The following is a 25015-nucleotide window of genomic DNA, read 5'->3' as shown; positions in this document are numbered from 1 at the left end:
CTGCCCCAAGGACGTGTGTGGGTTAGTCGCTCAGTCGTGTCCAACTCTTTGCGACCCCATGGACGGTAGCCTGCCTAGGCCCCTCTGTCTGTGCAATTCTCTAGGCAAGATCTCCTCCTCCAGGGGATCTTCCTGACCTAGGAATCAAACCTGTGTCACCCGCATTGCAGGCATTCTTTACCATCTGAGCCACCAGCCAAACCCCCTGGATGACCATGCCCTAATTCTTAGGATCTATGAACATGCTTCCTTAGACGGCCAAAGGGACTTTGAAGATGTAATAATTACAGTCATGGAGCTGCATTATCACGGTGGGTCCAATTTAATCATGTTGCCCCTTAACATAGAACGTGCCCTGGCTGGAGTCAGAGATGCAGCAGGAGAGGAGGCAAGCTTATAAAAACATCAACCAGGTAATATTCCCTCCCAGCCTAAGAAGAAATCAGCAAGCTGTTGCTGACTCTGAGATGTATAGGGGCCCACGTGCAAGGACCACAGAGTAGCCTCTAAAAGGTAAGGGTCACTGTTGGCTAACAGCAAGGACACAGGGACCTCGAGCCAAGAGCTTCAAGGACCTGGATTAGCCAATGATCTGAATGGGCTTTGAAGTGGATTCTTTCCCAAAGCCTCGAGTGAGGCTGATGCCTCCATCTTAGCCCTGCAAGACTGGTGTCAAGACTTCTACCTCCAGACCTGTGAGATGATAAATGTATTGCTTAAAACAGTTCCTTTTGTGGTCATTTATTACAAGAGGCAAAAAAAAAAAAACAAAAAACACCAAAAAAACTAAATACAGAAGCCAAAAGAAAACAGGCAGTTAAAGGTCAGGTCAGCTTCATCAAATGCTGCCGAAGAGTCCAGTAACTACAGGACAAAGAGGGGTCTAATGGATTTGGCAACAACAAAAGTGAATGGTGGCCTGAACCCCGGGAAAGTGGTATTGGAGTGGAAAAGAAGATGAAGAGTAAGGAGGTGGAGACAGGATAGTTGAGAAAGCCTTTGCAGCAACCCTTTTGAGAAGTTTTTCCCAGAAGAGGAGGAATGAGGCCACCTGTAGCAGGAGGGAGATTTGGGACAAAGCGAGGCCTGTTTGTTTTTAGGTGGGGGACTTAGGGACACACCTAAATAAAATGATCCAGTGGTCAAGGCAAGATGGGTGCAGGAGAGATGGGATGCTCAGTGGCGCCCAGTCCTCAGCTTGGCAAGAGTGGGAGGAGGTAAGGAACAGGTTGGAGCGGGTGGGATCCCGGGCCGTTCTCCCTTTGTACCAGGAGCACACAGGTGTAGCAGACTTGCTGATAGCCAGGGGCAGGCCCAGCATCGCCTTGCTTTTGCAGTAAGTGGGCAGTTTGACTTTAAAGTGCTGTCTGCCTCTTACGTATCCCTGGAGCCGGAAGGAGAAGGAAGGAGGGTTGGAATCACTCACATCCGTGTTCCTGACCGGTCCAGCAGCCCTGCCCCCACCCCGCGTCTGAAGCCTTGTCCTCTGCTGCGTGTCCTGCCGGCCACGTGTCCACAGCTCGGCCATCACGTACCCGGCGGCTGATCCTCAGCACCTGCACATCCCATTCCCTGTACCCTCGCCACAAGCTGCGTCATGCCCCTCGCGCCCCGCCACGTATCCCGTCATGCCCCACGCGGCCTCAAGTAGCGCGGGATCCAGCTCTGTGCGCGCCCCGCCACGCCCCACTCCCGCCACGTGCCCGGTCACGTGACCTGCCAGGCGTCCGCACACGTGGTCTGGCGCACTCCCCTAGCGCCCACTGGCGGTTGGCGGCGGTTGACGGCGGTTGAAGCTGAGCGATGAGCGTCTCCTCGCGGCCCCTGAACGGATTGTCACGGTTGGACGCGGAAGATCGGGTATAAAAGGGCGACCGCGTCGCTGTGGGGCATAGGGCGGCGGGGCGTAGGGGCAGGTGGTGCGGAAATGGGGGGCAGCACCCGGAACCCGGGAGTCTTGCAAAGACACGACTCCCCCAGCCAGGTGAGGGCCTGGGCGCTGGGGAGTAAGGGCTGGTTGGAGCCGCCAGAGTCAGCGTGCCCGTTCAGGGCTCTGAGGTGGTGTGTTTCATCCCCCATAAGTCTCCGTACCAGCGCTTAAGTCAAAGGATGCTGGACATTTCGGGGGACCGAGGCGTGCTGAAGGATGTCATTCGAGAGGGAGCTGGAGAGCTGGTGACACCGGACGCCTCCGTGCTCGGTATGTATGGCGGCCGGGCCCGGGTGCCGTCTGCTCTGGAAGGCTGGAGGTGTCCAAGGGCTGCGTTTCAAGGGATAAGCGAGGGAACCTATTACCCCTTTGTGTGAGACGGCAGTGAACAGGGGCTCTGGGAGGCCCATCAGCCCAGCTCTTGAGCCGCTCCGCCAAAGGGCAGGCATCTAAACGCTGAGGCAAAACTTTTTCCAGTCATGGGATGAGGGGTGGGGGTCAAGTTTAAGGTACTTAACATTGTTTTTGTGTGACAAAGAGATTTGATATGGAGGCATGAGTGTCTTGTCCTTTCCTAGTGAAATATTCTGGATATCTGGAGCACATGGACAAGCCTTTTGATTCTAATTGCTTTAGGAAAACGCCTCGGCTCATGAAACTTGGAGAGGGTAAGTTCAGATGAAAGTGTTGGGGACTCAGCCCTGTCAGACTGCGACTTCTTGGACCTCTGTCCACGGAATTCTCCAGGCAAGAGTACTGGAGTGGGTTGCCATTCCCTTCTCCAGGGGATCTTTCCCACCCAGGGATTGAACCCAAGTCTCCTGCATTTCAGGCAGATTCTTTGCCATTGAGCCACCAGGAAGCCCAAGTTCAAATAAGGAGCTGGGAAAAAAGAAGTTGCTTGGGGGAACTGATGCAGGGCAGTGCCCAAGGACCGGAAAACTGTCCAGGGCACTTGAGCCTGTTTTTCTGAGGCTGGGTTTTGCTAAACCAGCCGTGTTGTCTTCCACACTCTCCTCTGAGACCTAGGTATTTGGGAGATGGCTTACCTGGCAGGGTTATCTTTGCATTTGTGACGTAACCAGGGGTGCTACATATTTCTTGGTTTATTATGAAGACATTTGTTGAATGACTATTCCATAAGGCAGAGGGAAAAGAAAGGATGTACTCATATGGTTAGAAGGGCTGTGACCAGTGTTGTAGAGATTGACACACTCCAGACAACTAAGCTGGTGAAATTTGGGGGCGGTATAAGCAGTGTTTGGTGGGAATGCTTAATGAAGGCACAGTTCGTTCCAGCTGGGAATAGTTCACCTCAGATGGGGTATTTGAATGAGCCCTGAAATTTGAATAAGAGCTCAGAGTAGAAGCTGGGCGTGAGTGGGCAGGAGAACACATTGCAGGAAGAAGGAACCACGTGAACAAAGATGTCAAGGCCAGGACATTGCAGAGGCTGGAGGAGTCTGGGGGTGGTGGCGAGTTGGGACGACAATGCAGGAGACTTGGGGATGCCTCTCGGAGAGATGTGGATGTGAAGGGGGAGGCTGTGGGGGGCAGTGGGCCAGCTTCCACCGCGTTTTTTGTCACTTCTTCCAGATATCACACTGTGGGGCATGGAGCTGGGCCTTCTGAGCATGCGGAGAGGGGAGCTGGCCAGGTTCCTGTTCAAACCCACCTATGCTTACGGAATGCTGGGCTGCCCTCCCCTGATCCCCCCAAACACCACCGTCTTGTTTGAGATCGAGTTGCTCGACTTCCTGGACTCTGCTGAGTCAGACAAGTTTTGTGCCCTCTCAGCCGTAAGTTCTTGAGCACAGATGTTAGCACTTTGATAGAGGGATGGGTTTGTGTTTCAGGTAATTATCCTACCCACTGATGATCATCAGCCCCAGGGTCTGACCGAGGCTCGGGTATGGAGAGGCGGGGGAGGAGGATCTTACCACTCGCTAGTGTGTGTCTGCCTGAGTGCTGCTGGCCCTGACGTGTGGGCACCTGTGCTCGGCCAGGGTTCTGGACCAGCAGGGTGAGCTGACCTTTGTCACCATTTGCCTAGGTCTCCCTGAAAGACAGTATTTGCTTCTCAGTGCTGTTTGGTTTTCAGCAAGTCAAGCATTGGTAGCTCATAACTAGGTTTACCACGTAATTTGTTGTCCAACCCAGGACCCTTGAAAAGGAAAGGGACTACTAACTTATGGGATACGAGGACACAGGGTATAAACTGGAATGGATGGCCTCTGTCTTAATATAACTTTAAAACCGCCTTTCCTCTGTAGCCTCACACATAACTCACCCCATACAGACGGGGCTTCTAATCATCAGCAGTGACGTGAGCTCCTTGTCCTGCTGTCTCACCCTGGCTGTACATGTGGCCTTAGATGTCCACCCCAGGTTCACATCTCTGTATGGTGTCTCCCTGGCTAAACCGTCACCACCGTAAGGGAGAGACACTACCTTTTTCTCATCTTTTCACAAAACAGAGGTTCTTGCAGATAACCTGGGTCCCACCTCTTGTGTGCTGATTTAGAATGTTTAGGGGTGGGGCCAGAGAAGGCAATGGCACCCCACTCCAGTACTCTTGCCTGGAAAATCCTATGGATGGAGGAGCCTGGTAGGCTGCAGTCCATGGGGTCGCTAAGAGTCGGACACAACTGAGTGACTTCACTTTCACTTTTTACTTTCGTGCATTGGAGAAGGAAATGGCTACCCACTCCAGTGTTCTTGCCTGGAGAATCCCAGGGACTGGGGAGCCTGGTGGGCTGCCGTTTATGGGGTCACACAGAGTTGGACACGACTGAAGTGACTTAGCAGCAGCAGCAGCAGCAGGGGTGGGGCCAGGACGTCTGTTTCAAAAGAGGCTCCACTGGTGCCTCTGATGTGTACCCGGGGAGAGCATCATGGTCAGAAAGACGAGCGGAGCTCTGGGCAGACCAGGGCTGTCAAATGCTTGCTGGATGAGTGGTTGTCACGAGACCTGAACTTTGTGCTTGGCAAGTTCCATCAGTTTCTAATTCTATGAGAAACTGTTTCTTTAGGGAGCATCTCTTGGTAGGTCTAAACTAGTGGACTTCCCATTTGGCCCTCATCTGTAAAACAGCAGTAATGACATCTACCTGCTGTGGCTTCTGTTGGGATTCAGAGATGACTTCTACCTAGGCGCCTAGCCCAGTGCTCAGCACACCTGCGGCAGCAGAGGTCATAGTCTAAAGGAACAGACCTAACAGCCGTAGTGACCCTGGCGTTGTGGCGGTGGGGCTTTCAGTTTCCTTGCTGACGTCCTTGTCTTTGATCCTTAGGAGCAACAGAGTCAATTTCCACTTCAGAAGGTCCTAAAGGTGGCAGCTACTGAACGAGAGTTTGGCAACTACCTTTTCCGCCAAAATCGTTTCTATGATGCCAAAATGAGATACAAACGGGTAAGACTGCTTCAGAGCGTAAGTTTAGACCCTGGAAACTTCCTTCTTTAAGAGAGAGAGACTTTATCTCTGTCCCTTCTTCTCCCCTACAACTGTTAAGAAAAATCTTAACCTAAAAATCCTCATGCCAGAGGGCTAAAAACTGGGAGAGGGGACGCAGGGTTTAGGGGAACCTGGTGATGTTCGAATATGGATGTGGTTTACATGAGTGTGTTCAGGTTGTGATCATTCATTGAGCTGGATGCTTGCTTTTGTGCTTGACTGTGTATTTCAATAAAACATTTTTAAAGTTCTCTTTCTAGTTTTGGGTCCTCTACCAACTGACTTCTCTACCCCATTTGCCATGTTCATTTCCTGTCTCTTTGACAGTGGACATTCATCTGAATCTAACGCCATTCTTGCCAAGCTTCTGATTGTGATTTGGCTTCCTGTGGAGGTTCTGCTGACAGGAATCCGCTGTTTGCTTTGTAACGCGGTCCCGAATATTATGAGTACTTTCTGTGTGCCCAACTCTGCCCTCTAGGCTATAGAGGCAAACAGGATACCGTTTAGGGGCATTCTGATTTTTGTCTCATTTGCATAGTGAGCCTAAACATTCAGGATTTGCATTCAGCTGTAAACCACAAAATTCTGAAAAAGTTTTTCAAATAAACTAGTGATGTAATTTTCCTCACATAAGAAGGGAGGCACTTCAAGGCCAGCATAAACAGCTGTTACACAAAGCCATCAGGGAACGTTCCAGAGGTCTCTCTGATCAGCTGCCCTTAAGTGTGTCTTTGTTGTCTTTTTCCTTCTCAAGATGGTAGTTTAACCTGCAGTGTCATGTGATCATCCAGGCAGGAAGAAGGGAGGGAAGAAGAGTCTGGTGTGTGTATTCATATTACAAGCTTTCCAGAATTTCTCCTACCCCGACTTCTCATGATATCCTGTGGTGAATGTCCATTTGCCCTTAGCTGTATGCAGATAGGAAGCTGGAAAGTATGGTTTAATTAGTACGTTGCTGCTTTGAATGAAATGGAGGCTCTGTTGGAAGAGGAGGGAAATATATGTTCTCTTTCTCTTAGCATAATACCCTCTAGGTCCATTTGTGTTGTCATAGATGGTGAGGTTTTGTTCTCTTATGGCTAAATAATATTCCATTATGTATATATACCACATCTTTAAATATTCATCTGTTGTTGGGCACTTGGGTGGTGGTGTTCAGTCACTAAGTGGTTTCTGACTGTTAGCGACCCCATGGACTGCAGCACGCCAGGCCTCCCTGTCCATCATCAACTCCCAGAATTTGCTCAAACTCATGTCCATTGAGTCTGTGATGCCGTCCAACCATCTCATCCTCTGTCACCTCCTCCTCTTCCCTGCACTCAATCTTTCCCAGCATCAGGGTCTTTTCCAGTGAGTCGGCTCTGGCTACTGTAAATAATGCTTCAGTCAACATAGGGTGTATATATCTTTTCAAATTAGTGTTTTTGTTTTCTTTGGACAAATACCCAGGAGTGGAATGCTGGATCATATAGTAACTCTGTGTTTACTTCTTGAGTAACCATACCGCTTTCCGTAGTGGCTGCATCAGTTTATATTCTTGCCAGCAGTGCCCAAGGTTTTCTTTTCTCCACATCCTGCCAACTCCTGGCTGTTCGTTGTCTTTTTGATAATAGCCATTCTGACAGGTGTGAGGTGATACCTTATTGTGGTTTGATTTCCATTTCCTTGATGATTGGTGGTGTTGAGCATCTTTTCATGTGCTTCCTTGCTGTATATATATCTTCTTTGGAAAAATGTCTATTTGGATCCTCTGCTTATCTTTCAATCAGTTGTTTATTTTTTAATGTTAAGTTGAATGAGTTCTTTGTATATTTTGGATAATAACGCCTTATTGGATATATTGTTTTGCAGATATCTTCTCCCATTCGTTGGTGGCCTTTTCTTCTTGTTGATAGTTTCCTCTGCTATGCAGAAGCTTTTTAATTTGATGTAGTTCCATTTGTTTATTTTTGCTTTTGTTTCCTCAGCCTGAAGAGACATACCCAAAAAAGTATTCCTAACATGGGTGTCAGAGAGCATACTGTCTGTGATTTCTTCTAAAAGTTTTTTGGTTTCAGGCCTTACATTTTAAGGGTTTCCTTGGTGGCTCAGATGGAAAAGAATCCACCTGCAGTGGGAGAGACCTGGGTTTGATTCCTGGGTTGGGAAGATCCCCTGGTGGAGGAGGGCATGGCAACCCACTCCAGTATTCTTGCCTGGAGAATCCCCATGGACAGAGGAGCCTGGTGGGCTCCAGTTCATGGGGTTGCAAAGAGTTAGACACGATTGAGCATAGCACACAGCCTACGTTTTAAATCTTGAAATTGTGTGTGGTCTGAGTAGGTAGTCCAGTTTGATTCTTTTGCCTGTAGCTGTCCAGTTTTCCCAGAGCCATTAATTGTTTACTATTGTTGAGATATAATTCACGTAGCATAAAATTCACACTTTTAAGTGTACAGTTCAGTAATTCTTAGTTTATTCACAAGGTTGTGCAGCCATTACCACTACTGAGTTCCGGAACACTCCATCACCCCCAAAAGAAACCTGTTAGCACTTACCATTCCCTCCTACACCCCCGATAATCCCTGTTTTACTCTTTCTATGGATTTGCTTATCTGGGATATTACGTGTAAATAGAATTATGAAACGTGATCCTTTGTGTTTGGCTTCTTTCAGGAAGCAAAATGCTTTCAGAGTTTATCTATGTTGTAGCATGTATTAGCAGTTTATTCCTTTTTAAAAACTTATTTTTCAAATTGTGATAAAATTTGCCAAACATAAATTTTACCATTTTAAGCACTTTTAGGTATACAACCCAGTGGCATTAAGCACATTCAGAATGTTGCGCAACCATCGCCACTGCCTGTTCCAGAACTTGATCATCATCTCAAACAGAAGTTCTCTATCAGTAAACAGTGACTCCCACTTCTGCCCCCAGCTTCTGGTAACCTCTACTCTATTTTCTGGCTCTATGAATTGATCTATTATGGTTACTCATGTAAGTGGAATAATAACAACATTTATCCTTTTCTGTCTGACTCCTTTCACTTAGCATGATGTTTCAAGTGTCATCCACACTGTAGCATGTATTAGTATTTCATTCCTCTTTGTAGATGAATAACATACTCTTGTGTGGATCTTACTGGGGCTTCCTTGGTGGCTCAGACAGTAAAGAATCTGCCCGCAATGTGGGAGACCCAGGTTTGATCTCTGGGTCAGAAATTGCTTTTCCTTGGAGAAGGGAATGGCTTCCCACTCCAGTTTTCTTGCCTGGAGAATTCCGTGGACAGAGGAGCCTGGCAGCCTGAGCCTGTCGGCTGTAGCCACGGGGATCTTGCTGCCTCTTGTTTATGTTCATCAGTTGGTGGGCATTTGGGTTGTTTCCACTTTTTGGCTATTGTGAATAATGTTTCTAAGAAAACTTGTTCACCAGTTTTTGTGTGTAGACTGATGTTTTCAGTTCTTTGGGGTACATAGCTAGGAGTGCAATTGCTGGGTCATATGGTGAATCTGTTTAACTTTTTGAAGTACTGCCAAATTGTTTTCCATGGTGGCTACAACTTTTCACATTCCCACCAACAATACAAGGCTCCCAGTTACCCCACATCCTCACCAACACTTACCTTCCATTTTTTAAATTATAGACATCCTAGTGGGTGTAAAGTAGTATGTCATTGTGTTTTTGCATTTCCGTGATGACTAATAATGTTGGGTGTCTTTTCATATACTTATTAGCTATTTGTGTATCTTTCTAGGAGAAATGTTTATTCAAATCCTTTCCCCATTTTAAATTTGGTTGTCTTTATTGTTGAGTTGTAAAAGTTCTTTATTCTGAATACTAAACCCTTATCAAATGTGATTTGGAAATATTTTCTCCTGTTCTGTGATTGTTATTTTACTTTTGTACATTCCTAAAAAGGAAAAGATGTCTTTTTATTCAAAAGTCAAAATAAATCATCTGAAGATGGACAATGACCGCAGTAAACCATTACATGTTGTCAACCGAAACCGGTAACTGCCTGTTAAAATGATTTTTCTTAAACATCAGTCAACCTTCAGTCATTTTGTTCTTTCACTTTTTTGATAGTGTCCTTGAAGCACAAAAGCTTTTAATTTTGATTAAGTCCCGGTAATTTATTCTTTAGGTATTTGTGCTTTCGGTGTCAGAATTTATCTAAGACTACAAAGATTTACACCCATGTTTTCCTCTAAGAGTCTTTCTTACAGTTAAGCTTTTAGGGTCTGTGGTCTATTTTGATTAATTGTATGTTGTCTGAGGTAGGAGTCAACGTCATCCTCTTGCTTGTTGACATTCATTTGTCACAGCAGTATCTGCTGAAAGGCTACTCTTTCTCCATTGAGTGGTGCTGGCACCTTGTTAATAATCAGTTGATTCTGGATGTACATAGGTTTGTTCCTGGACTCTCCATCTGCCTTGTTGGTTCTGTTCTATTGAGCTATGTGTCTGTCTATATGGGTACCACACTGGCTTGGTAGTAAGCACTGAAATTAGAGAGTGTGAGTCTTTCAACTTTGTTCTCTCTCTGACCACCCTGCCTTCACCCCGCCTTTTTTAAGTGTTAGGATCCCATGAATTTCCATATGAATTTTCAGATCAGCTTGACCATTTTTGTAAAAAAGGCAGTTGAAATTTTGGCAGTGGTTGAATTGAAAATGTAGAATAATTTGGGCACTATTGCCGTTTTAACAGAATTAGGTGTTTTGATCTGTGAACATGAACTGTCTTTCCATTTACTGAGATCTTCTTTAATTTCTTTCAACAACATTTTATAGTTTTCAGTCTGTATAAGTGTTGCACTTTACATTTATTGCCACTTATTTTATTCTTTTTGGTGCTATCATAAATGGAGTTTTCTTAATTTCATTTTTGGATTGTTAAAGAAATACAGCTAACTCATATATTGATCTTGTGTCTTGAAACTTTGTGAACTCATTTTTTAGCTCTGATTGTGTGTATTCTTAGGGTTTGCTGTATATAAGACCACCTTCTCTCGACCACCTGTCTCTTCCTTTCTGCAGGCCTTGTTGCTCCTCCACCGGCGAACAGCGCCTCCTGAAGAGCAGCACTTGGTGGAGACCGCCAAGCTGCTTGTTTTCCTCAACCTGTCCTTTACTTACCTGAAGCTGGAGCGCCCCACCATGGCCCTGCGCTATGGAGAGCAGGCTCTGATCATTGACCGAAAGAATGCCAAGGCCCTCTTCCGCTGTGGACAGGTGAGCAGGGGGGCAGGGACCTGGGATGGAATGCTCGAGGAACGGCCGCAGTGGCGGTCAACTGTGTTACTGCCGCAGTGCTCTTTCCTAAAGTGTACTTGTAACATGTCCTTTGGGCAGGCTTGTCTCCTTATGACTGAGTACCAGAAGGCCCGGGATTTTCTCGTCCGAGCCCAGAGGGAGCAGCCCTTCAATCATGACATCAATAACGAGCTGAAGAAACTGGCCAGGTGAGACCACTGTTTGCAGGAGTACAATCAGAGAAAGAAATGTGTGATGTATCTGCCGCTCTGGCCTGTTCACTTGGGTAAAGAACTGTTTGATGTTGCCAAGCCCATGTTAGGAGGCAGCGCCCCCTAGAGCTGGCTTTAGGAAATGCTCAGCTCTCTAAACCCGCAGCTCCGGAGAGGGGGTGGGGGCGTAGGACAGACCTCCAGACCACACACGTCTGGACCGTTGCCCACCTCCCTGTCCTCCTCACCAGGCAGAACCCTAAAGAGGTGGCCAGTGTGATTTTTAGAAAGGGCAGCATTCTTCAGATATTATTCCCTGCCGGCTGAGAACCTCTGTTCTCAACTGACTGCAGGAAGATGTCTTAAAGATGCTGGTTTGATCTGAAATGGCTCTTTGAGATCTGAGTCATTCCCTAAAATGACTCTCTGTTACCCAGGTGATACCGATACCAGTATCTCAGTAATGTAACTTTTTCTGATTGTGGAAGCTACATATTCATTGTAGAAAACAAAATTTCAACATAATTCCATCGCCTCATAACCACTTTTTTTTTTAAGGTGTTCTTTTGTTTCTCTTTATTGATGAGGTTTCTCTACTTATGTTAACATTTTTAAACGTTTAATCCAGATTGCTAGTTAAAGCTTTCTTTTTTAAAAAATATTTATTTATTTTTGGTTGTGCTGGGTCTTGTTGCTGTGAGCAGGCGTTCTCTAGTTGCAGCGAGCGGGGACTGCTCACTAGTTGCAGCATGCGGTGGTCTTTGCAGTGGCTTCTTGCGTTGCAGAGCACAGGGTGCTGGTGTCAGGCTTCCGGAGTTGTGGCACACGGGTTTAGTTGCCCTGAGGCATGAAGGGATTGAATCCGTGTCCCCTGCATTGCAAGGCGGATTCTTAAGCACTGGACCATCAAGGCAGCCCTAAAGCTTTCTTGACATAAAAAAAAAAAAAAAAAGCACAAGGTGTGTGTACCTCCTGCTTGGATCCAGCTATTTGCATTTCAGGCCTTGAAGACTTACAGAAATTTCCTTTCTGGTATTTATAAATATCCTGTTAAGAAAGGTGTAAAAATTTTGGAATCTGACCATTCTTTAGCAGGAAAATCTCAAGATAAATGAGAGATCTCTTGAGTATGAGGTGTTGCTCAGATGGACGCAGCCAACAGCCTCTCTGACAGTGGCTCCCAGCCTTCGAGACGGCTGTCTTTGCAGATGGTGGGCTTTTTGTCCAAGGGTTTCCTGAACAGCCCTCTGAGGAGCCCCCCATTCCCCTTCTCCTCCAGCATTGTTTCCACCCCCTCCTGATTGGGTTTGAGGCCTGCTGAAGTTGCGGTGTTTCTGGCCCTGAGTGGAGAATTCTAGCTGCCAGGTGTCACTTCCCATAGATACTGTGCGTCTCTAACTACTGGGTATTTCTCCCTGCAGCTATTACAGGGACTACATGGACAGAGAGAGAGAAATGTGTCACCGGATGTTTGCTCCTGGCGACAATGGCTCTACAGTAGGAGAAAACTAAAGGTGAGCTGACACAGAAAGCTTCAGGATGGACCAGCGTCAGGGGAAAAGACCGTTAACTCAAAAATGCATTTAATACATCCTCCTGGAACATTGTGGTTTAGCCTCACCAGTCGTAAATGAGTTGTTTTTTAAAGATAATTTTATGTATTTCTGGCTGGCTGGGTCCTTGTTGCTGCATGGACTCTTCTTTAGTTGTGGGAGTGGGGGCTACCCTATAGTTGTGGTGTGTGGGCTTCTCCTTGCAGACCATGGGTTCTCGGGAGCATGTCTCTTTGGTAGTTGCAGCCTGTGGGCTCAGTAGCTGTGGCTCCTGGGCTCTGGAGCACTGGCTCAATAGTTGTGGCACACATGCTTGTTTGCTCCACGGCATGTGGGATCTTCCTGGACCAGGGATCGAACTGGTGTCTCCTGCATTGGCAGGCAGATTCTTTACCCATGGACCATCGGGGAAGCAAGCCCCAGCCTCGCCAGTCTTAATCACTCTCAGAACACTGACGTTAGGCTACAATTGGGCCAAATCAATCCACAGAAAACCTGTTTTATAATAAAGTGTTGACTGGTAATTTATTGAACACTGTACTGACAGCAAGCCAGAATGGTTGTCTGGGTTCAGAATGCTGTCAGGCTATCGGTTGTTTACTCTCATGATCACGGGACCGACGGGAGCTCTGGCTCACTGCCCCGCATCATGAGAGCCCATGGGGCTGCGTGCTGCCAGGCTGGGGAAAGATCTGAATTCAGAATTTCATGTATAAACATCACTGCTGAATGAGTATTGAATTTGCACCATCATATGGTAGAGAAGTTGTGAGTCAGATTGTCGTAAGCCAGGGGCCATCTGCCATCGGAGTGAGAAGGTGGGCCATTCTCCTCGGTCCCAGAGTGGCAAATGCCGCCCACTGGCAGGAGGGCAGCCCTGCCTCCCGGAGCCGTGGGCTGCTGTGGTGCAGAGCCCCACGTTGCGGGCCTTCTCGGAGGCTCACAGAAGCCTTGGAAGGTTCATCCAGGGCTTGGGCTAGACTCATAGGTTTCAGAAGCCTTAAGCTTAGACATCCAACCAGTCCATCCTAGAGGAAATCAGTCCTGAATATCCATTGGAAGGACTGATTGAAGCTGAAACTCCAATACTTGGGCCACCTGATGGGAAGAACTGACTCATTTGAAAAGACCCTGATGCTGGGAGGGATTGGGGGCAGGAGGAGAAGGGGACGACAGAGGATGAGATGGCTGGATGGCATCACTGACTCGATGGACATGCGTTTGAGTGAACTCCGGGAGTTGGTGATGGACAGGGAGGCCTGGCGTGCTGCGATTCATGGGGTCGCAAAGAGCCCGACAAGACTGAATGACTGAACTGAAGCCTAAACATGAAAGCAGAAATGTTTCATGGCTTTTATTCACCTCCTTCACAGTAGTGAGGCTATCCTTATAGTTATTAATGTGATGCTTTATCTGGGCAATGAAGATGATGCTTTATCTGTTTTTTCCCCCAAACCTGAAAGCCTCCAACCTCACCTTCCATTGAACACATTGTTAATGATGATTGATCCAGATGTCGAGGGTGGGGACGGTTGGTGACCACTTACTCCGAGAACTAGAGACGGACGGTGCTGGGGCAGCCGGGGGCGGACGCCCGGTCCTTCAGCAAACACACCCCATCGGGGGTTACACACCGGGTTCTGGTTTCTCCAGGACTGCATGACGTAACTCTCTTGTCTGGTTTACTCTTACTTCAGAAAATTAATGGAAACAAAATCACCTGCCTTAAACACCTGCTTGGCCTGAGTAGATAGCTCTCCTCTCTTGAGAGAAGTCAAACAAGAGGCAACAAGAAAACAGCTGCCGGACGGGCTCATGGTGATAAATCTCTTCTTTGTTTCCTGCTCTGTGTCTCTACAAAAGAGGCCTGGGAGAAGAAGGCAGTGAAAAGGCCCATTCAGTCCAGAGTTTTCTCACGAGTGATCTGTACACTCTTGTCTCTGCTCCATCAGAAACAGGCAGTCGGTGTCACACGTCAGCATCACTGTCACTGCTGACCACGACCCTGGGACCCTGGCCTTCAGGCCTTGTGGGGACGCTGGTGTATTCGCGGCTCTCCTGAGCTGAGATGTGAGCCAGATGACCATTGGTGTCCGGCAGAAATGGAGGCCCAGTGGCTTTTCACCGTGACATTTTGGACCATGAGCTGGCAGGTCCTTCTGCTTAATGAAGATCCTGTTCTTCCCAGGTCTGTCCTAGAAACAAGGCCTTGGACACCCAACAGGACAGGTTTCCTCTCTGTTGCCCTCACCTCCCACCTCTCTGTTGCCCTCACCTCCCACCTCTCTGCATCCGGGAGACATTTTTTAGCTGCCGATTCTGAGATGGCTTCTGGGGTGTCCCAAAGTCTCGAGTCTGTATCACCAGCAGATTGCCACTGCCATTGAGACTGTAACGCATTTTAACTTTTGTGTCATTCATCGTTTCTCGGCTCCCCTTTTTTGTATTGTACTTGTACCTGGTTAGTCACTTCAGAAATCTAGCTTTTTATTGATAGATCATGTCACCAACCTAGTTTTAACTAAGTAGGATCATTTAAAATCCATTGTCTTCCAAGCTGTCAGAAGCTACTGACTTTTCTCTGTCTTGTCTTCTGAAATGTTTGTTTCTTCTGGTGGAACAAGAGTCCCCTCAATTACATTCTCTAAGCCTCTGGTGATAGTAGACTTAGTTTTCTGAGATCAGTGGGCCATGTCTCTTTCACCTTTGTGTTTTCTAGCATCTGGAACCATGCTTAGCATGTGATTGGCACTCAGTAAAGGGTGGCTGGATCAGGTATGAAATAGCCGAAACACTGGCCTCACCTCCTCGAATCCTTGCCTTCCCGGCTGACTCCTGTATTGGCTCTCAGGATTCATGTTCCTGCCGATAGCAGAAAACCATCCTTAACAGTGTTCACTGCAGAAGAGGTTTGCTGAGGGGACCCTGGGGGAGCCTACGGGATTTGGGCAGACGCTGAGCACTCAGAACTCGGAGGGTAGAGACGGAGAGCCTTGGGGAGTCCGTCCTTCCTCTCTGCCTCCTCTCCTGCCCTGAGGAGGCCCAGGCGTCCGTTCCCACAGCCTTTCTATACAGAGGGGAATTCCTAACCCACACTGCCCTCCTCTTCCTGAGGCAGCGCAGCTCCAGTTTAAAAAATCCCGAAGCAGGACTCTGGCTGGGTTTGGAGGGTGTGGAGTCCCAGTTATCATGTCATTTCATCCACAAGGATTTCCCTGCGTATCTCTAAAAGATAAGGGCCACTCTTGAATTTTTCTTTAATTCTCTGAAATGCTTGTCTGTCTGCTCATTTGCTTTCAGTTTTCTCTTTTCCATGTTGCAGACTTTCCACAAATGGTTGGTGTTTCTTGGCTACTTATTCACATTTAAGAATGAAACAGTAAGACAATTTGACCAGGGGCTCTGTTTACCTGGCAGGTCTTCTCAACTCATCCTTCTTAATTTAAGGCTGAATAGATGGGTGCCAACCAAAATGCTTTGAGATCCTTAAATACCACAGGGAGGAGCTTTGCATTGGGTTCCAACTCCTGCTGCTGCTGCTAAGTCGCATCAGTCGTGTCCGACTCTGTGCGACCCCAGAGACGGCAGCCCACGAGGCTCCCCTGTCCCTGGGACTCTCCAGGCAAGAACGCTGGAGTGGGTTGCCATTCCCTTCTCCAATGCATGAAAGTAAAAAGTGAAAGTGAAGTCGCTCAGTTGTGTCCGACTCTTAGCGACCCATGGACTGCGGCCCACCAGGCTCCTCCCTCCATGGGATTTGCTAGGCAAGAGTGCTGGAGTGGGGTGCCATTGCCTTCTCCCCAACTCCTACACTAGCTTATAAATTCTGTATTATTTTAATCTGCATATCCTCAATTTCTAGTGAGGTTGAGCACCTTGGCGTATTTATTGGGCCATTATTCTTTGTGCATGTTTCCTATTGACGTCCTTTGCTCACTCTTGGGCGTTTTCTTCATTGGTTTGTAAGAACCCTTTTCATGTGATGGCTGTTTACTAAATGTCTGTTACGTACGGTCACATATTTTCTTCTGGTTGTTTTGAGTATCTGCACATCTCTGTGTTTGGCTGCTTTCTGTGTGGTCTCTGGAATCCACCCTGTGCTCGCACTTGGCCTGTGGGAGTAAGCAGAGGTCTGTCATGAGTGAGCAGGAGAGCAGGGTGTGACGGGCTTGCTGATAGCTTTTCTTGGAGTCTGAGCATCAGTCTGTGTCCACAGTGCTTTGTAATGTCCATAAGCCCATTTAATCTTCCCAGCATATTTTAAGGGAGAAATTATCTCTATTTTACAGATCAAGGGGAGGAATAAAGCTCAGAAAATAAGACCCTTTCCCTGTGAAGGTCTTTGTGTGTGTGTAAACAACTGTGACCATTTTCATTTGATTTGAAATGTAAACCCCCAGATGCTGTCCAAGGCTTTGAGTACATCCAGCTTCTCTCTCTAGCTGGGGCATTATCACTGATTGCTCAGGGATTTTTTTTATTCCTTTCTTAGGTGTTTAGGAATTTCCTCCCTCTTCTCTGCTCTCCATACTTAAGAGAAGCTGAAGCCTTTGGGCTACAGAATTAAGAAGATCGAGCCATGTTGCTTGGCCAGCCTCAGGGAAAGAATATCCTAACAGATTTTTTGAAAGTGTTTTCTGGAAAGTCAGAGCAGCTCCCGAGAGGCTCAGGTAGAAATAAAGGTTAATAATAAGCTCCTGTAGTTGAGGTTCTAGGGTTCCTTTAGTCCTGGTTCAGAGAGTGTCGGCCAGAGTGAGCCCCACAGAGCTCAGTGCCGAGGCTCGGGAGTCCTCTGGGGTCAGGGGTTCCCTTGTTCCAAAATAGCCTTCCTGTGTCCGGCCTGTACTGGTCAGTTGCCAGGAAACCCTAGGAGCAGATCATCATCCCTCATAGTGTGTGACCAGATTCAGACGAGAATCTGCTTGATCCTGTTCTTCCCAAAGGGATTAAGGAGAAACTCAAATCCACTGTAGAGTCTATAAAGGTATTTCATGCCTCCAATTAGACGCATCTGAGTCCTGAATAAATAGGAACTTGCTTCAATGTATTTTTGTGATTTTGTATGTTGTCAATTCTGACTGACTTTCCCTGCATCTCCACTTCTTTTACTCCTCCCAACAGAGGTGTGTTTTCCTGGGAGTAACTGGGCATCCATCCTCTTGTTGGATGAGGGTTGTGCCATTTTCCAGGCACACTGTTAGATAGTCTCTTGATCTTTAGGAAATCTGTGAAATGCCTTTTCCTCCAGCTCAGGAGATCGCTGACGTCATCCCTTTGCTGTGTGACTATAAATACTTCACGTGGGTTGGCACCTTTTGACGGGCCCCTTCCTGGGCAGCGCTTCCGCTGGTGGTTTCTTCAGCCCCTTCGCCCTCTTCGCAGCCCCTTTTGGCAGCCATTGTTGTTGCTGTTGTTCAGTTGCCAAGTCACGCCCGACTCTTTGTGACCCCATGGACTGCCCACGGCAGCCTTCCGTGTCTCTCACCATCTCCCAGAGTTTGCCCAAGTTCATTCATGTCCATCAAGTCAGTGATGCCATCCAACCATCTCATCCTCTATCGCCCTCTTCTTCTGCCTTCAGTCTTTCCCAACATCAGGGTCTTTTCCAGTGAGTCGGTTGTTCTCATCAGGTGGCCAGAGCATTGGAGCTTTAGCATCAGTTCTTTCTAAGAGTATTCAGTTGATTTCCTTTAAGATTGACTGGTTTGATCTTCTTGCTTTCCAAGGAACTCTCAAGAGTCCTGACAGCCATAACAGGCCCCGAACCCCACTGCCAACTGAGGTGTACTTCTGGGCTCTTAGTGAATGAGGTATCAACGAAGACTAGTTAAATTCAGGAGATAAACTACGTTCCTTTTTCTAATCTTCAAATCAGTGATTATTGAAGTGCCCTTACCTTTCCGTAGGGGGCTGAAAAATGGGAAATCTGGATTCTCAGACTTAGCTTGTTTTCTGTGACATCAGCCAAGTCATTGAACCCCTCTGGGCCGCAGTCTTGCCATCTGTATAATGTAGCAATCAGATCTTTAAGATCTCTCTGTACCTCCTTCGTTCCTGTCAGATGTTGGCTCAGTCTGTTTTTAATTTCTTGGATTCATAATTACCTAATTTTGAATAAGCCGTGTCTCTAGGCCTGTGTAATCCAGGACCTGACTTAGATAAATAAGGATACAGGCACATAGTGAAAGAAGCGAGTATCAGTAGCAAAGAATTAACGTGAAGTCACCCGGGAGGAGATGTGGAGAGATGATGGACCCTGGGAGCACAACATGGGACCAAGAGGACAGGCTGGGAGCCGGGGGGCGAGTGGGAGCTTTAGCTGGGAAGGCTCTGGTGGGCTTCAGGGAGCCACGCACCAGCCCCTGAGTAGTTGCGTGTCCTGCACAGAGACAAGCGGCAGCTGCTGTCGGCTTCACAGCGGGGCCTCTGACACCAGGAGAGGCAGAAACAAAAACAGGACAAAAGAAACCCTCTAGGGGGTGAATTTCACAGAGGAGTGACCGGCAGTGTCATGCCCACCAACGCAAAGGACAAGGACTGAGAAATAACTCAGTCATTCATCCGCCAGTGTGGAGTGGTGGGAATGCAGGCAGGACCACGCGCCTACCCCCCTGGGCGTACTGAGAGCAGGAAGTGCAAGGCGGGAGCAAGCCAGCCTCCTCAAAACCATTGGTGGGGCCCTCCCCAGGGACTCGGACTCAGCAGCTTGGCTGGGGCCCCAGACTTGCTGTTTGTAACGAACTTCCAGGTGATATGGACCAGCTGGTCCGTGGAGCACAGTAAGGTAGATGGCCTTCTCAAGACATCCTCATGAGAAGAGGGAAGGAGCGGGTGCAGGGCGATTAGAACCATAACACAGTGGATTTGTTTGGACACGAGGGTGGCCGTTGGCCGGCACTTCTGGCCCCTGTTTGTCACGTATTCTGCTGTCTTCCCCCCGTGCTGTGGCAGCTGATGGCCGTGAGCGCTCACAGGTGTCATCGGAGGAAGTGTGCTGAGTGCGGGGCCACCCCCAGGTCAGGGCAGAGGCCTGGGCGCGCTCGGGTTCAGTTTACACCTAGAAAGGCTGGGCTTCAGGGGACCACTCAGCTCGATGTGTGCTCCCAGCAGGAAGGGAGCACTCCGTGATGCCTGCCTCCCACCAGTGCTGAGAAGTAGAAAGAAGTAGTTGGGTGGGGGTGCGGACCAGGGACGCTGAGGGGACTACAGCAGGAGGAGGCCGTGTGGAGCGGGCCACCAGCGGCCGGGCCAAGGTGGGGACAGGCAGATGAGGCGGCCCGGCAGTGAGGGCTGGCTTTGCACGGCGGGGGCAGGGGCAGGGGGGGGACTGCCAAGGCCAGAGGGCACAGCCAACTGGTGGGGTGGCCGAACATCACATCGTGGAGTACGTGAGGGGGCTCGGGCTTCTGGGAAAATTCTCTCTCAGTTGGATGTTCGAGATACCCAGACTAGGTTATTCTGATTGAGTGATGCATTTTGAGTTAGAGAACTAGTTAAGTGGATTCAGGGAGGGTCTAGGAATCTTCACCTTTTTGTGCATTATCTGGGACTTGAAGAGGGATCTACAGCTTTTACCAGTTTTTCAAAGGCTGTATGACCCACAAGAGGTGAAGATCCATTGTTCTAGAGGTTTCTCAAGACACTGTTCACGTCTGCCCGCTCACTGTGGCTCACAGGCTCTAGACCAGGGCTGTGGACGGGCAGGGCTGGTCCACAGTGCCGTGGGAACTCCTTTTATCTGCCTGGCCCTTGGCCCTTTACCCTAGGGTTTCAGACAGAGACACCCCAGGCTCCGCAGCCTCCGGCTCCAGGTCCCAGGATTACATCACTTCCCTGTCTTCTCGTTACTTTCTCACACTCTTCTCTGGTTACTGCCCACTATTCTGTGCAGCTACTGTGGACACCGATCATATCATTGCTGGAGTTTCTATTTCACAGTGACTGTGCCTTTTCCCCAGGCCTGGGGTTCACTCTCCTCAGAAGCAGCTTGTTTAGTATTAATATATTCAGCTGGAGTCTGCCCTCCTGGACCTTTGTCTGTGTTCCCTGCCCGAGTCTGACTTCTGTCTTTGTAGGTCTCCTGGCTGATCTTTGCTTGACCCCCGGGTACATGATGGCTTTCTCTCTGCCTTTTGCTCCTTAGTATGCAATGAGTATTGGATTTTCAAAATGAAACGTGAACTTTTTTATTTTGATGCATTTTCGTTCATGCTAAAGTGTCCTTTTTTATTAGTTTCAAATTGAAAATTCTGTTGACTAAACTTCACAAACCCCAGTGTCTGATCTTGGACATTCTCCTTGCCCACCTGCATCCTCGACCGCACATGTTTGTGTTGCATGAATATTGAATACAGGGCTGATTTCTACAGTCAGTGCATGGGACACAGACTGGATTGAGTTTTTGTTTTCATTGATGATTATTAAACTTTTTATTATGGATATTTTCAAACCTATTCAGATTTAGAAAGAATAGCATGACAGTGTGGTCACCAGCATTCTTCTGCTCTTCTGTTTCTTCTACCACCCCCCTGCCCTGTAACTTTTTGTCAGTATTTTAATTTAAATTATAAAAATGCTGTGTGCTTATGGTTTTAACCCAGAAGGTGGAGAATAAAAGCTCCCTGCCCCTAAACCTGTTTTCTAGAGGTAACCACTGACGTTTCTTAAGTGTCCTTCCCAAAGCATTGCTGTGAATATTCAGGATTGTGGGTGTCTGCGTAATCTTCCACACAAATAGAAGTATACATTTCGTACCATAATGCAGTTTGGGTGTTTTCTAGGTTAGCATACAAAGAGCTGCCTCATTTTAAGAAAACAACTCAGCGGCATTCCATCCTAGGAGGGAATCATCCTCTTCCTAACAGTAATTGATAGGCAGACAGACAGATGACATGGTTACCCCTCAGCTGAGTTTTCTCTGATGTTTGTTTAAATGTTATGTCACTGGGTAATACACGTGTAAGTTCAACTGATCTAGGAGTCACTAAAGTGACCTCTCAAGCGTCTGTACCAGCTTATATCCCCTTTGGTGCTGTTGAGATTCCATTATTTAGCTTTGCCATCATTAGTATTGTTAGATATCTTAATCTTTGCCAGTTTGGTGCATCCAAAATGAGATCTTGTTATTAGTATTGACATGTCCATGGTCAAGAATCTTTTCAGATGTTCAAGTATCCTTTCTATAAATTGCCTGTTTCTCTGTAACCAAACACCTTTCTGAGTTTTTCAGGTTTGGGGTTTTGTTTTGTTTTGTTTTGTTTTTTGATAGTAAAATGTCGGTTGCTTCCCTGGATACTCTAGGCATATGATCGTCACATTCAAGTAATGGTAACTTTGTCCTCTGTTTCCCACCTTCTCTCATCTTATTCAGAGCCCATCTCCCTCTGTGGGCTGAGTACTTCCAGAATAGTGTTAGATGGTGGTGACGGATCAGCACTGCAGCTTTCGTGACCATAGTGGGTGGACCAGTTGCTGCTATACTGCTCAGCATGATCCAGGCTTTCAGTGAAGAGACAGTCTTCTTTGTGTCATGCTAAGGAGATGTTTTTATACTCAAGTTTCTGTCAGGAATGATTGTTATCAAATGCCTTTCTGTCACAAAGATAAGCTTTTTTTTAAACCTTAGACCTATTATTGTGGTTTACAATGTTGAATCTTTGCAGTAGGGCCTTTGCACTGACATTCCTCCAAGCCCGAAAGCCCTCCTGACTATTCAGAGCTCAGTCTACTTAAATGTCGCCTCCTTGGAGAGGTCTTTCCAGTTACTTTATGTTAAATAACAACTGACGTCCTTCTGTGTCCCCATAGCCTGCTGATTTTTCTTCACAGCAGTTACGTGTTTTGGTTTATCTCTTTATCCCACTGAAGAACGTCGCAGGAGGTTTGTCCGTTGCATTTCACTGGTGCCGTGTTTTTCTGTGATGTACTACAAGGGCAGCCAAGCAGGCCGAGTCAGCAGAGTGCCGCAGCTCTTAGAGGCACAGACGGGCACTCTCCCTGGTAGATTTAAATGACCAGCAAGATGGACATCCTAGGAAAGCACTGGCCTCCTCTCTGGCCTGCACTGGCCCACCTGCTTCTTCCCAGGGCTTGGGTTGAGGGGACTGTCTCAAGCAGGTGTCTCTCCCCTACTCAGAAGCTGCTGTTCAGCAAGACGGCAACGAAGGATGTGTTCTTAACTGTGACCGCCTCCCCCAGCCCTGCACACCCACACGCATCAGGGCCCCAGGCTGGGCCGGCGCGTCAGCCAGCACCCACCCCTGTGTCCCAGCGTTTCCCACGGCTCTGGGCCCAGCTGGGAGGCAGTGATGCAGAGGCATCACCGCAGAGCCCTCAGGGGGTGGTCCTACCAGCTTTCGTTGTGTTCCCACCTTCAGTCGAGGTCATACTGGTCTTGCGACAGCTCAGTGAAGTATATCCTATAGGAATGTTTGACAGGTGAGGAAGCAGGAGGTACAGCTGGCCCAGGATCACAGAGCCGGAAATAGTGGGACCGGGAGTCCACTTGGATCTCCTGGCCCTGGACACACTACCACACTGTGTCCCTGCTGCCAGCGCCTGTGTTACTGGCCTCGTGGTGAAGCCAGCTGTCCTGTGGAGCTGTCTGGGTGAGGCCTGTCCAGGCATCTTGTCTGGTTACATCCCTAGTGGTCAGTGCTGCCCAGTGTGTGTCCCAGGGGTTTCACGTGTCCCCCTGAAAGCAGCCGCTTGTACGTTTGGCCCTTTGAGAGTGCTTTTGACATCCTCGAGTGGTTGAGGATGTGTAGTCCTTGTGGAGCAGTCGAGATGAACCAATGAGGAGATTGCCCACACTCAGGAGTTAGTCATCTGTTTGGGGGCTTCATCTGAACAGTAAAATTGAACTGGATGGTCTCAGGGGCCCTTCTGTTCTGCTTTTCTGAGATGGTGTCCTTGAAGTTTCAAAGCCACCTTATTGACAGGTCACCATTTCCCAGGACCACCCACCCCTTAGGGCCCTTGCCCCCTCAGGGGCATCTGTCTGTCCCTGGTTCCCACCTGGACTCAGACCCGGGACTGGCTCTGGCGCCCTCTGGGACAGCTGAGTCCCACTCTGTTTCTAACTGCTGTGTTTGATTCCTAGATTTCGCAGCTAATGACAAGTGAGAGAAGCGAGGCTGCCAGGAGTTCTCCATCGTTACGGGAGGTGGGCAGAGCGCTTTCCTGAAGGATCTCCTCAGGGCAGACTGTGTGCACGACCTGCTTGGAAGAGGGGCTGAGTTTCTGCAGTCCAAGGCCACGCCCCGTCTGTGACTGACGCTGCTGAAGTGTTTTCACAGCTGCTGCTTTCTGTTTCACGTTTTCATGCAAAGGAGGTGAAAGGGTAGCTACTGACAAGTAGGAGAATGCTATTTTTTAAGGCAATTGCTTGTTTTTTCAAATAGAATTAGTCCTTGGCTTTTCTCCAGTCCCAGCCCCCTTCCTGCTGCTCTTGTCCCTGGGTGAATACAAATAGGGATTGCTTTGTGTATTTTGTAGGGCTCTCAGTTTTGAAAAGGGAGAATTATGTTACAGATTTTTTTTGGTTGTAAGTAAATAAAACACTTCCTTGTCTTTGCAAGATCCAGTGTAAATTGTGTTGAGTTCAACTAAACTTACGAAGTCAGTAGGTAGGGTAGAGGGACAGCTATTCACTGAGACCAGTTGGATCAGCGAGAGTGCGAGTTGGGTTTATTTTCTGGAGCCACAGCAGTTCATTTTGACCTAAGGGTAAATGCTTGTGCATTTGCATTGGGGTTCCCTTGAAATCTTCTCCCTTCCATGGAAAGCTGTTTCAAGAGAGTTAATTGGAAACCTGGGAGCCAGCCAGTCCTCCTGCACTGTTGTGGACTGTGAGTCTTGCAGAAATGTGTGTGTGTGTGGTGTTACAAAGCCAGCCTCCCCATGGTGTCTTGACCAGTGTGGTGCTGGGTGCTGACAGCTGCCACCTGAGGGGCCGCCTGGGCCTCACAGCATTGCCGCCGCTTCTTCTTGGTACAAGTCTGGGAGGTGAGCAGTGGCCCTGCCCTGACCAGGAAGGAACAAACTGGCCTTGAGGGACTTTGACACTGCCCCAGGGCTCTTCCAAGTCAGGGCCGCTTCTCCCCGTCATGGGACAGCGGGGCTGGTTTGGACAGGCCTCTGGATCCCAAAGGGCTTGGCTGTCCCCACCTGGCCCTGGTGCTCAGTCCTCCTCTGTGAGCCTTGCTCGCCCCACCCAACCATCACTGACAACTTACTGTCGCGTTCAGAGCCATGGCCCAAGCCCAGGGAGGAAGGTCTGGGCCTGGGTCACGCGGTAAGGGCCGAGCTGGAGTGCTCCTAACTGAGAGGGCGGCCCCTCACGCGACATGCTCAGAGACCTCTCCCTGCTCCCCACGCCCACAGGCTGGTTGCTGTCTTCTGAACAGGGTCTGAGGGCTTTTCGCTAGAGACAAGGCCCGGAGCCCTGGCTGACTTTTGCTGAGCAAACTGGGCGATAGGTGGCGACATAACCCGCTCTATGCTTCCTGGCGAGCCCTGCGGCCCGCAGAAACCACGGCCCGCCTGCCTGGGCTGCTGCAGGTGCCCCAGCCTGGGTGGGGTGGTGACCTTTGGGACGGCTCTCTGGCTCTCTCTCTTGCCTGAGCT

General features: G+C 48.4%; 1 protein-coding gene across 3 annotated transcripts; it reads left to right on the top strand.

Moving 5' to 3' along the window:
* The first annotated feature begins 1680 nt into the window (after nucleotides 1–1680).
* On the top strand, nucleotides 1681–23966 carry FKBP6 (FKBP prolyl isomerase family member 6 (inactive)). 3 transcript variants are annotated; one of them, XM_055562138.1, is made up of 9 exons: nucleotides 1681–1860; nucleotides 2083–2200; nucleotides 2509–2598; nucleotides 3527–3729; nucleotides 5224–5343; nucleotides 10408–10602; nucleotides 10723–10832; nucleotides 12257–12349; nucleotides 23490–23966. In XM_055562138.1, the coding sequence occupies exons 1-8, from the start codon at nucleotides 1804–1806 to the stop codon at nucleotides 12345–12347; spliced, it is 984 nt and encodes a 327-aa protein (XP_055418113.1). In that variant the 5' UTR covers nucleotides 1681–1803; the 3' UTR covers nucleotides 12348–12349; nucleotides 23490–23966. The 3 variants fall into 3 exon arrangements, with proteins under 3 accessions (XP_055418113.1, XP_055418114.1, XP_055418115.1); XM_055562139.1 differs by lacking the exon at nucleotides 1681–1860 and adding an exon at nucleotides 1888–1984; XM_055562140.1 differs by lacking the exons at nucleotides 1681–1860; nucleotides 2509–2598 and adding an exon at nucleotides 1888–1984.
* The last annotated feature ends 1049 nt before the right edge of the window (nucleotides 23967–25015 follow it).

The sequence above is a fragment of the Bubalus kerabau genome, chromosome 23, assembly GCF_029407905.1.
Source record: "Bubalus kerabau isolate K-KA32 ecotype Philippines breed swamp buffalo chromosome 23, PCC_UOA_SB_1v2, whole genome shotgun sequence".
In the NCBI taxonomy this organism is placed as follows: Eukaryota; Metazoa; Chordata; class Mammalia; order Artiodactyla; family Bovidae; genus Bubalus; species Bubalus kerabau.
This window is presented reverse-complemented; position numbering and strand designations above follow the sequence as displayed.

Excerpts from the sequence above, each read along its gene's own strand:
- FKBP6 (XM_055562138.1), top strand. The coding sequence starts at position 1,804 with ATGAGCGTCTCCTCGCGGCCCCTGAACGGATTGTCACGGTTGGACGCG. Across the intron at positions 10,603-10,722 it reads CCCTCTTCCGCTGTGGACAG|GCTTGTCTCCTTATGACTGA; the intron begins GTGAGCAGGGGG and ends TCCTTTGGGCAG. Across the intron at positions 10,833-12,256 it reads GAGCTGAAGAAACTGGCCAG|CTATTACAGGGACTACATGG; the intron begins GTGAGACCACTG and ends TTCTCCCTGCAG.